We start from the raw sequence: 13,603 nt of genomic DNA, 5'->3' as shown, positions 1-13,603 counted from the left end.
GACGGTGATCAATTGTTCTCCATGTCCAGTGAAGGTAGACCAAGAAGTAATGGGCTTAATCTTCAACAAGGGAGATTAAAGTTAGATATTAGGAAAAACATTCTACATATAAGGGTAGTTAAACTCTGGAACAAGGTTCCAAGGGAGCTTGTGGAATCCCCATCATTAGAGGTCTTTAAGGGGTGGCCTAGGTATACTTGGTCTTGCCTCAGGACTGGGGGCTGGACTTGATGGCTTCTTGAGGTCCTTTCCAGCCTTGCATGTCTATGATTACCCATGCATGTGCACTCATATGCACACCCATATAACACACACAGACTCTGGCCCCCAAAAGGCTTTTTCTCTTCTTGTGTAAAGAGCAAGAGAGATGGATGTGATCTGAACACAGCTGCATATTAATCTTTATGACCCCACCATTCCTAACTATTTTGCTGCATTCAGGTTTGTAATGTTGATGCCCGCTTTCAAAAGGGTACAATAAAACAAGATGTGGGGGAGGGGGATCTTTAGCTGTTTTCTTTTTATTTAAATGTTAAACGGTTATAAATGGTACTTTTGGAGACTTTTGGAATTGAAAGCCTGTGGCAGTTTTTTGCATACCACAGTCTTCACAGGAACTAACGCTGCCATTTCATAGAATCATGGGACTGGAAGGGACCTTGAGAGGTCATCTAGTCCAGTCCCCTGCACTCATGGTGGGACTAAGTATTATCTAGACCATTCCTGACAGGTGTTTCTCTAATCTGCTCTTCAAAATTTCCAATGATGGGGATTCCACAAACGCCCTAGGCAATTTATTCCGGTGCTTAACCACTCTAACAGGAAGTTTTTCTTAATGTCCAACCTAAACCTCCCTTGCTGCAATTTAAGCCCATTGCTTCTTGTCCTATCCTCACAGGTTAAAGAGAACAATTTTTTCCCCTCCTCCTTGTAACAACCTGTTATGTACTTGAAAACTGTTATCATGTCCCCTCTCAGTCTTCTCTTCTCCAGACTAAACAAACCCATTTTTTTCAATCTTCCCTCATAGCTCATGTTTTCTAGACCTTTAATCATTTTTGTTGCTCTTCTCTGGACTTTCTCCAATTTGTCCAAATCTTTCCTGAAATGTGGTGCCCAGAACTGGACACAATACTCCAGTTGAGGCCTATTCAGCTCCTATTCGGGAGATCCTTGTCTTCCAATCAGCTCTGGGGTGGGATTTTTCAGAAACACACAAGGCTGATTTAACTGTGTTCCCATTGCAATCAATAGGCGTTTTTCCACAGACTTCAGTGGCAGCATGGTTAGGGTGATGCCGAGGACTTCTGAAAAATACCAACCAAATCAAGAATGGGGAATAAGAAACCTCTCCAGTATAATTTTTAAAAGGACTAATTTTTAAAAGTATTTCATTATGGGGTCTATAAATGATACCTCCTTATTGTATGATAATACAGCTTGTATTTAAATAGCATCTTTCAGCCTAACTGATCTTTACTAAGCAGTATATACATGAACAAACTATTCAAAAGAACTAGCACTTTTCATCATATGATTTCAAAGCAAGTCAATATCATTATCCCCATTTCACAGTTAGGGAAACCAAGGCAGAAATAAGGGAAGTGATTTGCCCAAGGTCACCCAGCAGGCCACTAGCACAGCCAGAAATAGAACCTAGATTTCCTGAGTCCCAACCAAGTGTTCTATCCACTAGGCACCACTGCTTCTCTTCTCCGTTATTCACATTGGGGATCCCCCCCTCGGAAAACTAGCACTTTTGTCCTAAAATAGAAATTGTTTTGATTTTCAGCCAAACATATTTCAGTTGTTAGCCATTCCCTCCACCCCCAGTTTTTGTCCCAAAACCACTCTATGTTTTTGACAAAAAGTCAAAACTTTTCAGGGAAACAATCAGCTCTAATTAAATCTCGAGGGTTCCGCTTATGTAAGGTTCTTGAGCAAACTTCATAAGCAGGGATCTAACTTTGAGCATGTAGTCCCACTGAAGTCAATAAATAGAGCTGTTCACATGCTTAAAGTTAGGTGTGAGCTGAAGTATCTTGCTGAATCGGGGCCGAACACAGCTTTGTTATGGCATATGTAACTACCTTGACATTTAAGTGATTACAACTGTCGTTAATGTCGCATGGGGGAGGAATGTTCCCAGCGGAATTCCCGCACTATGGCCTGGTAAAGTCCCTCCAGGGAAATGACACATTCAGCTGACCATGATGCTGCACATTGTATCATAAATTACAATTGTATTCAAACATCCCAGCAATCTTGTGAGCTCTTGCAGATCATGCAATATTCAGTACCGAGCAGCTGCCCCGTCTCAAACAGTTTAAGGTCAACCTCAGTAGGGGAGTTCTTCCTGATTCCTTCCTATCTTGCAGACTGTGCCCTACAGCTTTCACAAGGGTTTTTTAGATCATGCTGCTCTTCTGGGGGGCATGTGGGAAGGCAGGGGCAGAGGCGGGGTAGCTGGGGAAGGGATGGAATTTTCTGTTGCAATGTTTTTCTTTTCTAAGTAATTTAACTATTGGGAAATTACCATTTTATAAGTGGTTTAGCTGTCTCCTGACCTAGACCACACACGCCCCTCGGCTTCGGGCACCAGTTTTAAAATCTGAAGCCTCAATGCAGCACACACCAGATTCAACTCAGTTCAGGGCAACTTGTGCCTGTATTTCCCCTCAGTGGTGCAAGCAAGGGCCCGCACTCTCAGGCTTCCAGCTCCCCAGCTGTTGCCTTTTTGGGGGGGAGGTGGGGAGAGGCATGTCTCACTCCCTTCTGAGCAGGGTATTTCCAGGCTGTACAGTTGCCTGCCTTCACTTTGTGATTCTCAGCAGACACTGGCAGTCCCAGCACGTGCTGGCTTTCTGTTCAGGGACTGATAACAGAGCGATTGTCCGCAGTTATAAGTTGACGGGCAGTTCTTTCTAATACAAGCCTATTTTATTCTTAAGGTAAAAGCACTACAGAGAAAACCGTTACAAAAAAAAAAAGCCCCTACACCAATGCTAATAAGCTTAGCAGACATCACCCCAAATCGAACATGATCTCTGGCCGGAGCAGTCCTTCAGCACCACACCCCAGGGATTTCCTTTGTGGTCTCAAATTCATCACAGCCTCAGCTCAGAACTAGCCCACTCATAACATGTTTAGTTCCAGTGACCAGATGTCCCGATTTTATAGGGACAGTCCTGATTTTGGGGGCTTTTTCTTATATAGGCACCTATTACCCCCCACCCCGTCCCAATTTTTTACATTTGCTATCTGGTCACCCTATGTTTAGTCCACCCTGTATACTGTTTAGGTGTCTTTGATCTGGAGTTTCCTAGAGCAGGTAATAAATATACAGTAGCTTCTCCTCAGGAAGGTATAGCTTCAAAAGGGTGGATTAGAGGCGGGTCATTTGCATTTCCTTTGCCCCCAGGTACTTCCTAGGAAATCCATTTCGCAGATATTGTTTCAAAAAGCCTTTTGAAGTTCCTAATACCTTCCAGACATTGCATTAGTGAGTCGACCTCCCAGAGAAGGTACAAACATACAATTCCACAAGAACACAGACACAACTGCACTTTTTAAAACAATGGACCCCAAAGCTGTTAAAACTAATTCAGCAAGGTTTAACTTAATTCAGTAAAGTTAATTCAGGATATTGTCCGTCTGCCACAAAGCTAACTCAGCCATTCATTCACCTTTTGCCCATAGAGTCATAGACGCATAGGACTGGAAGGGACCTCGAGAAGTCATCTAGTTCAGTCCCCTGCACTCCTAGCATGACTAAGTATTATCTAGACCATGTTGGCATGCAGCATGTGTCCTGTTCCCCCAGAAGCAGCTGGTGTGTGTGTGTGTGTGTGTGTGTGTGTGTGAGAAATAATCCAAGCTGGATAATATATGTATATACACATTAATATGTATATACACATTAAATATTATCACTGTTTTCTAGTAGTAATTGTCATTGGCCAGATCTTCAGCTGGAGTTAATCAGCAGAGCTCCATTGAAACCCATTTACAATGAAATCTACTCTGATTTACACGGAGTGAGAGTCTGGTTCCCAAAGTGCATAAGCATACAACATAAGTAGGCTCCCAGCAGACTCTGTACTGCAGGGCTTCTCGCACTTTTGCCTAGCCCTCATTTTAACAGAGCGAGTTGGGTCAGCACCTCAGCTGCTGTAAATCAGTGTATTACACTAATTCACACCTGCTGGTGATCTCGCTGGTTGTTGTCTCCTGGACACCTGCTCTCCCTTTCATTATTGCCTAGGCTGCCTTTTTTGCCATTTCTGTAGCAGCTACTGGAATTGGGCCTGGGGAGAAATAATATTAGAAGAGTCTTTAATGTAGACAGGGCTGGCTCCAGCTTTTTCGCCGCCCCAAGCGGCGAAGCAAAAAAAAAAAAAGATAAAGCCGATTGGCGGCACTTCTGCGGCAGCTCAATCACGCCGCTTCATTCTTTGGCGGCAATTTGGCGGCAGCTGAAAGAGGAAGAGAGGGACCGAGGGACCCGCCGCCGAATTGCCGCCGAAGACCCAGACGTGCCGCCCCTTCCCATTGGCCACCCCAAGCACCTGCTTCCTGCGCTGGTGCCTGGAGCCGGCTCTGAGTGTAGAATGCAGGCAGAAGCAATGTGTTGATGCAGTTTAGCAGCTGGAAACAAGAAGAGTCAGCATCGTCTGAGCTGGTTCTCCGTAGACCATCAGCAAATGCTCCGCTGTTTGAGAACCACTGTAAGTATTGTATCCGAGGGGGAGCCGTGTTAGTCTGGAGCTGTAAAAAGCAACAGAGGGTCCTGTGGCACCTTTAAGACTAACAGATGTATTAGAGCAGGCCTGCACAACTCAAAGTGGCGAGGGCCATATTACTCCAAAGAAAACAACTGAGGGCCGAAACCCCCCCGAGAGCCGCCAACCCCGCCCCAGCGCCACCTAAAACACAACACCGTGCCACCCGCCCCACAAAAACAACCCCACCCCGGCGCTGCCGAAACACACACCCCCTCCCAGCGCCACCTGCCCCGCGGAAACAAACCCTCCTTCCCCAGCGTCACCCCACCGAAACAGCAGTATTGAACCTTGGTAATTTGTTATAGCAGGCCCCAAAGGTAGTATAATTAAGAAAAATTTGTCTTTTTGTTAGAAGTAGAATAAGATCTTCCCCCCCCACTTTGTAATCAATTGCCCTGTTGAATGAATGAGGTGTGAATGAGGCAGGCACCTCCAGACAGCTGCAACACTTGGAGAGGGCAGGGCCGGCTCTAGGATTTTTGCCGCTCCAAGCAAAAAAATTTTTGGCCGCCCCCCCTTTTTTTTCTCGTGCCCCTCTGCCCCCGGCCCCGGCGCAACTCCACCCCTTCTGAACCCCTTCCCCAAATCCCCAGCCCTGCCTTCTCCCCCAGTGTGCCGCATTTCCCCCCCACCATTGTTTCCTGAGGGCCCCCCGTGACCTCCCGCCTTAGCTCACCTACACTCCGCCTGCTCCCCCTGGTCTGCTGCTGCTCCGCTTCAGGCGAGGGAGGGCGGAGAAGTGGAACAGCGGTGCGTTCAGGGGAGCAGGCGGAGTGGAGGTGAGCTACGGTCGGGGAAAGCAGGAAGTAACGGGGGAGGTAGAGGAACCGCTCCCCGCTCCAGTTCACCTCCGCTCCACCACTGTCGCCTCCTCCGAGTCCCCGCCGCTCGGCTTCTCCTCCCTCCTTCCCAGCCTTGCTGCGCGAAATAGCGGTTCTGCGTGTGGCAAGCCTGGGAGGGAGGGGGGAGAAGCGGAGTGGCAGTGGCACTCTCAGGGGAGCAGGCGGAGCGGAGGCAAGCTGGGGCGGCGAGGGCACTATTTCTCCGTGCCCCAGAGTCGGCGCCTATGATGGCCGGTGCCAGAATGCCGCCCCTAGAAATGTGCCGCCCCAAGCACCTGCTTGTTTTGCTGGTGCCTGGAGCTGGCCCTGGGAAAGGAGATGGGAGCCAGACCAGATCAGTAGAACAGGTCAGCCACCAATTTGCCGCTCGCCTCCTCACTCCTCCCCTGGCTCGCCGTCTCACTCCCTGCAACTGCCTGGCATTTGCCTACTCACCCCCCGCACAGTGAGCCCACACGGGCCGCATGCAGCCCCCGGGCTGAATGTTGTGCAGGCCTGTATTAGAGCATAAGCTTTCATGGGTGAATGCTCACTCGTGCATCCGACGAAGTGGGTATTCACCCACGAAAGCTTATGCTCCAATACATCTGTTGGTCTTAAAGGTGCCACAGGACCCTCTGTTGCTTTGTAAGCATTGTATGCCTCTAGGCACTGCTATTAAGGTTTGGGGCAGGGGCGTGCACATGCACAAACTATAGACCAGATCCTCAATCAGCCTAGCGCCATTGGCTTCAAAATTATGCTGATTTCTATCACCTGAGAAGCTGGCTGAAAAGAACCGAAGTCTTGCACGAATGCATGCACTCTTGTGGGTTTGAATCGGAAAAGCGAACACCATTGGCAGGACTGGCAGGTGGTAACCGCCCTTCCTGCTGCTTTGCATAAATGCCTTTTGTATTTGGCACTGACCGAGTCAATATTATGTTGCAATATTTGCTGTGTGAGTCTGAATGCGCGTCACAGGGACTCTGGCTCTCAGATAGAGAGAGTGATTTAGCAAGTGATTAAAAAAAACAAAACTGACCTTTCCTCTGTCAAGTGCTTGTTTACTTGCAAGGTTAGTTCTCTGCCACTGAGAGGTCTCGGCTCCTTTTCGTTACTGATCTGTCTTTCACACAAACTCTTTCCCCAGTGCCTTAGAGAACGAAATGATAGAGTTACAGAGTCACCTAATAAAGGGCAGAGGGAGAGAGAAATTGCAAGGTACAGAAGTAAGGGAGAAATTATGGGGCAGAACCTTGGCTGCTGTACATCAGTGTACCCTTGTTCAGAGGAGGTCTGCTACCAGCTGAGGGTCAGGCCCACTATGTTTTCAGATAAGAAAGAGTCAGGGTCAGATCCTGGCTTCCAGCTCTAACCCCTGTGCATTGTTTCACCTCTGCATGACGGGCTCCTCTCCCTGATGTGTAGGAGATCTTCAGTGGGAGGCTGGGGATGGGAGGGAGTGTGGCTGGATGGAGTTGTGCTCCACACGCCGTGGTTGGCAGAACTGTCCCCAGATGACTGCTCCGTGTGGCGTAACTTAGAGTAGCCCTTAGGCCTTCCTGAGTTATTCTATGGGCCATTTCAGGCTCTGGTTGAGCCAGGAAGCAGGAAGGTGCCTTGGAGGTAACGTTCTCCCATCCCAGGTCCCATGCTTAGCACAGATCGGCCAGACCTGGGAATCTGGCCTGTGTGTGTGTGTGAGGCAGAGGGATATTGGAAGGCAGTTTCAAACTAACAGGAGCTGTGGAGGAGAAGGCTCTTGCACCAACAACCAAAGCTACTTGGTGGCTTGTACTTCAGGCTCAGTTCAGATATAAACAAATATTGCTGCCTCCTCTGTCTCCTGAGGCAATTGTCAAAGGCTTTGATGGACTCTTTTGTTGCAAATATTACATACTCCATGATTTGTCTTGTCTCAATCAACTGAACACTAACTGCTTGTGAATCTATTCACAGGTTGCAGATGAAAGCATGTCTAGATTCCTAAAGCAACAGGCATCACCGATTTGTAAGTTTGCCAGTCCTTTCCTTCTTCTATAAAAGCTTCTGTTCACTCATGTGTCCATGTGGGGTGGTACCTGCTATTGCAAATTCCTCACGGCAGCTAAGTGTAGGAGAGATAGGGTGGGTGAGGTAATATCTTGAAAGAGTTTCTCTCTCACCAAGGAAGTTGGTCCAATGAAAGATATTACCTCACCCTCCTTCTCTTTCCACTATACGGAAATGCACTTTTCCAGGACTATCAAAAAGAGACAGCTGCCTTCTCTACTAACAACTAAGTAGGTCCCAGGATTCCAAGGGGTTAAAATGCCCATATGTAACATCGAACCTGGGACCTCAGGAGTTTAGTGCATGAGCCTCTACCGCGTGAGCTAAAAGCCAACTCCTTCTTAGCTAACGCTATAGAGCAGACTCATTATTTCTCGCTCCACTAGGTGGGACAGAACACCACACCCAGAAGGTGTGAGGGTTACCTAGTGACCATTAAACTTCTCTCCTCCCTGCCGGAAATTGGGAACAATACAAGTACAGTAGAGGGGGCGTGGGAGGGTGCGTAGAGAACTATGACCCATAAACACAAACATCCGAGGACAAGGCTCCTAGGGACAGATTCTGAGAAACCCAGGACAAAGAGCACAGGAGGGGTTGGGCAAAGGTGACTTTCTGCCTTCTTTCTGCGGGCCCGATTGGCTGCCTAGGAGCCGCACTGCAGCCCAGAATCACTTGGAGTAGGAAGAGCTATGTGCATGCTAACCCTTTGTTTCCACTATTTCTGCTTGCTATGATTTGACTCGCTGGAAGGGGGGCCAGAGAACTGTTCCTTTTGGAACAGAGGGTCTGGGAAATCCAGTGGATCAGGGGCTGGGCACTCCACTGAGATGTTCGGAGATTGCAGGTTGACTATCGTTAACCTGTAAAGAGAGAATGGGACCTACGGAGGCCTGGAAGGCCCTAGTTCCCAGAGACTAGAGGGGTAGAGGAACTGACCCACTGCGGTCACAGACAAGCTTTCCTCCTGTTAAGGGCAGGTGGTAGGGAGGCACCTCACACCACTGGGTAACCCTTGAGAAGCATCACAACATGCCTCTTCCTGACCCAGCTACGCTCCCAGCATGTCCCCTAGAGTTGGACTTTGAGGACAGTGTGCAAGGTCACTAATATCAAGCCTATGCTCCTTCTGCCCAGAGGGACTTCTTCCCCAGCAGTTCCTTCATGGGCGCTGTATACTGCTGAAACAGCATATAGGAGCCAGAGTGGGGGCCAGATCAGGTGCCTTTAGAGGAAAAGGAATTGCTTAGTGTGGTGCAAAAGGTGTAACTAGAAGCCAAAGGAGATTAAAGTCTGGGAAAGTAAATTCAGGCCGAATGTCAGGAAAAGCTTCCTGCCAGTGAGATCCGTTATGCTATAGATCAGTCTCACCCGCAAAGGGGTAGAAGCCCTATCACTTGGATTATCTTAAAATTAGATTTCCCAAAGGAACCGCCTGGAGGAGGATGGGCTAGGTGACTTCGCAAGGATGCGGCAGCTCTTTGTCCTGCTAAAGGGGCTTCATACTGCTCTACAGTGCAACCCAGTCCTAAAGCCATCACATCTGGCAAGTGGAGAACGGCACAAGGGAATCGTCTAGTAGCTTCTATGCCAACTCCATCCTAGTTCCCAGCATAGGGGACATATCTGGGGGACAACTCTCTCCCCCAGTGATGCCCAGATGCTGGCATGGGCAATAGGCAACCAGGTACAAACAGCCCTGTGGCTACTCTAGTCCAGTGGTTCTCAAACTAGGGCCACCGCTTGTTCAGGGAAAGCCCCTGGCGGGCCGGGCCGGTTTGTTTACATGCTGTGTCCACAGGTTCAGCCGATCGCAGCTCCCACTGGCCACGGTTCGCTGCTCCAGGCCAATGTGGGCTGCAGGAAGCCGTGCTGGCCGAGGGACATGCTGGCCGCCCTTCAGATGCGGCAGATAAACAAACCGGCCCGGCCTGCCCGGGGCTTTCCCTGAACAAGCGGCAGCTCTAGTTTGAGAACCACTGCTCTAGTCTACAGCAGGAAATAGTCCAGCATCCACAAGGAACCAGAATTGGGGGCCGCAGGGTGTACATGTGGCTTAAAGCTACCTTTGCAAACCCTCCCCTGAGCACAGCTCATCTGCAATGCTATGGCCTAAATCCTCTTGCGGCACACGCTCCTGCAATCCCATCAAAGTCCCTGGAAGTTTGGGCAGGGTTAGAGCTGAAGGGTTGGGCCGAGAGTGAAGGTTTGAGTCAATAGAAAACATAAATGAAGGGAAAGGCTCGGGGTAGATAACAATCTATATCTGAATCTACTTCCCTGTACGGTGTTATCTGTGGAAATGTATTAGCAGGAGTGTTGTAAGCAAGACACGAGAAGTAATTCTTTCGCTCTACTCCGCGCTAATTAGGCCTCAACTGGAGTATTGTGTCCAGTTCCGGGCACCACCTTTCAGGAAGGATGTGGAGAAATTGGAGAAAGTCCAGAGAAAAGCAACAAAAATGATTAAAGGTCTAGAAAACATGACCTGTGAGGGAAGATTGAAATCTTGAAAATCTGATTTGTTTAGTCTGGAGAAGAGACGACTGAGAGGGGGCATGACAACAGTTTTCAAATAGATAAAAGGTTGTTACAAGGAGGAGGGAGAAAAATTGTTCTTCTTAGCCTCTGAGGCTAGGACAAGAAGCAATGGGCTTAAATTGCAGCAAGGGAGGTTTAGGTTGGATATTAGGAAAAACTGTCAGAGTGGTTAAGCACTGGAATAAATTGCCTAGGGAGATTGTGGAATCTCCATCACTGGGGATTTTTAAGAGCAGGTTGGACAGACACCTGTCAGGGATGGTCTAGATAATACTTAGTCCTGCCATGAGTACAGGGGACTGGACGAGATGACCTCTGGAGGTCCCTTCCAGTCCTATGATTCTATGATATTAGTGCTGCTAAGGACTCTGTGCAGGGAAAATGTAGCTGCACGTGAAAGCCAACCCCAGCTCACTCTTGCTCTGTGGGCCAGACTCACAGGGGCCCTGTGGTCCCTTTCATGCCAGTGCAGCTGGTGCAAAGAAACCAAAGTCCACCATTCCCCCACGCACTCCTTTCAACACAGGAGGTCTATAGAGGCCTCCTCAGCAATGGTCACGCAGTGCAGGGAGTGTCAGGGAGAATCATAGGCAAGCGCTGGGCTGGAGGAGAGAGGTGTGGATGGGAGGCCAGGTGGGGAAGGAAGGGAGGAGGAGAGGGTGCGACTGTGGCAGAGCCCAGGCAGGCTCGAGGAAGCAGTGGAGGGCTGGGGGGACAGAAAGATGGCATAAGAGGGGGAGTGGCTGGGTTGGTTGCTGCACGCCCTGAATAAGGGATGTGCAGACTTCCTCCTTTGTGCATTGGTGGGGGGATAAACCTGCCCTGTGGCTTTTTGAGGACAATCTGATTATATTAGTATTGAAATGGCAGAACGACAAAGGATGCCCTGGTGCATGCTGAAATCTAATTCAAAGAAGAGGTTTTAGCTTTGCTTTTCGTGGGGGTGGGGAGGGGGAGGGCAGTGTTTGTTTTAAAAGGATTTGCCAAGTTCTCACAAGCCTTGCAGTGCAATTGACATGTCCTGGTGCTTGTTCAGTGATCGCATCAGCTCTGTCCAAAATTCCATTCCTGCCTGCCACAAAAAAACAAAAAAAAACCAGCCTAGACAAATAACTCGTAAAACAGACCCAGGCGGAAATGAAGAGGGACTGCACAGATTCTCTCTGTGAAGAATCAGACTCGGATGTTTGCAAATGTTCTTTTTTTTTTTTTTTAATTACAGCTTTAGTATCCAGTGCAGGAAAGCCAAGAGCACACCTGACAGGTAATGTAACTGTTCAAAAATAATATGCCTCCCTGGGTTGTTGTCACTAACATTTGCACTGCACAAAAGCTGAGCGCCAAAACGCACATGCCTGATGGAGACTGACAGTCAGACGTTGCAAGGCAGGAAATGTAGGGGAAAGAAAGTCATCTCCCCGTTACACTCTCTGGGCCAGAGCTCAAGCGGGTATCACTTGACTTAGCCTTACTGAGCTATGCTGATTTATACCAGGCGAGGATCTGGCCCTGTGTTCATACGGAGTATCTGCAAAGCTGGGCACTTTATGAAAGATTCTCGTTATGGTTTTAAAAGGCTGCTTACAAAATGAACACTCGGGCTGGTGGCCCTTAGCAACTGCTAGAATTATCTTGGTGTTTAAATCAATGGCTGGTATTTTACTCTTCTGCAGTACTTAACGGGAATATTTAAACATAAAGGGCCTAGTTGTAGTCTCATTATGATATGAATCAGGAGTAACTCCACACCTGTCAGTCAATGACACTAGAGCAGTTTAAGGGACAGGAGAACCAGACCTTTAATATTCCATAAGCATCACAGTCTTGATTCTCTTCACTTGCACCTTTTCCCCGCCAGTATAACTCCATTGACCAGCGTGTGCAAGAGGAGAATTAAGTTCAATTGTGACTCTCAAGCGTTTGAGCAGTGCTGAGGAGGGGGAGGCGCCAGGAGGTGTTATGCCTTTCTCAAGGGCAGGAGTGGGGCGGTGTCACGAGCAATGAGAAAGTCTGAGGGAGCAGGCTGAAGGGTGCTCTTTGCTACGCCCTGCTTAACAGGTGTGGACAGCATTACCCCCAGCCATGCCCTCATGGAGCTTGTCAGGTACATCTACTCTGCAATAAAAAACCCATGGCACCGACTCTCAGAGCCCGGGTCAATGGACTCGGGCACACAGGGCTTGGGCTATGGGGATAAACACTGCAGTGGGCTCAGGCTCTGAGAACCAACCCCTCTCCTCCCCACCATTGTGGGGTTTCAGATCCCAACCTCCAGCCCACGCCTGCACGTTGACACTGCAATTTTTAGCCCTGCAGCCCGAGCCCTCCAAGCTCAAGGCAGCTGACACAGGCCAGCCGCGGCCATGCGGAGGGTCTTTTATTGCAGTGTCAAGGTACCAGACCAGGGGATGATGCTTGGTTCCTCTGTAGATGGGCTGAGGGGCAAGGGACTCTCGGCATGCTCTAAACCCCTTCGTAGTACACCCTTTGAGGGAGGGGCAGAACTGAGCCTTAAACTATTTCTACAGCCCCCAGATGAGAGAATCCGGGGGCAAGGACATAATGGGGAAAATCAGTGGCAGAATGGCGGCTGGCATGGCTGTGATGGTTCGAGAACCTTGTGGACGGCTTCCAAGATCCACTCCCTATCCCTCTGCCATGGCCTGACCCAGCAGAGGGGACTCTGGCCGTGATTCCAAAAAGCACTCAAAGCACACGAGTAACTTTAAGCATGCGGGTAACCCCATTGAAGTCAACGTGCAGAGTTGTGCATGTGCTTAAGCACGCCACTGAATCAGGGCCTAGGTTCCTATAGCTCTCAGTAGCAGGATTTTGCTCTCTGGGTTTGTCCTTAAGTTCCTGGCTAATGCTAGACTGTGTCTTTTGACCCTTTTCCATACTAATAAGGCAAACCTTTCCAAATTTTTCAACACAACAGTGCAGATTTGCAGGAGAACAAGGTCCCATTCATTGATAAAACAGTCCTGTGTGGTGCACAGCCAGTGTGACATAGTAGCAAGAGACACTGGGCAAGAGACAGCCCCTCCTGCATGACGGCTGGCTCAGAAGATAAGACTGTAGCTCTGTACGCCTGATTAATTAACTTCAAAAGCTTGTGTGATGTTCTCTTTACTTCAGGGAAGCACCCAACTTTTGAATAAAGTTTCTTTCAATCCCTTGAATTTACAAAATCTAGCTGGAAATCACCAAAGATTTCTGGTCCTCCTTGATCTGCTGTTTGGGCACATTCACTAGCTTGTACCTCCAAGTAGAGAGGAGCAAGAAAAGGAAAATGACATATGTTTTCCTGTCTGTTTTGAAGCTCTGGAAAAGTTTGATTTGAGCCATAGGGTCTATTCTTATTTTTGCTGTCCCTAATCTCTACCCTTGTCACTGAAAGTG

General features: G+C 48.6%; 1 protein-coding gene across 1 annotated transcript in view; it reads left to right on the top strand.

Moving 5' to 3' along the window:
- The window catches only part of TNFSF15 (TNF superfamily member 15), a 32,480-nt gene that overhangs the window by 6,558 nt on the left and 12,319 nt on the right, over positions 1-13,603 (top strand). The window contains exons 2-3 of the mRNA XM_034793669.1: positions 7,568-7,619; positions 11,424-11,465. Coding sequence (XP_034649560.1) covers positions 7,568-7,619; positions 11,424-11,465 — 94 coding nt within the window. The remainder of the gene's footprint in view (positions 1-7,567; positions 7,620-11,423; positions 11,466-13,603) is intronic.

The sequence above is a fragment of the Trachemys scripta genome, chromosome 17, assembly GCF_013100865.1.
Source record: "Trachemys scripta elegans isolate TJP31775 chromosome 17, CAS_Tse_1.0, whole genome shotgun sequence".
Taxonomy (NCBI): Eukaryota; Metazoa; Chordata; order Testudines; family Emydidae; genus Trachemys; species Trachemys scripta.
Note: the sequence above shows the minus strand (reverse complement) of the source record. Positions and strands in the feature narration are given on the sequence as shown.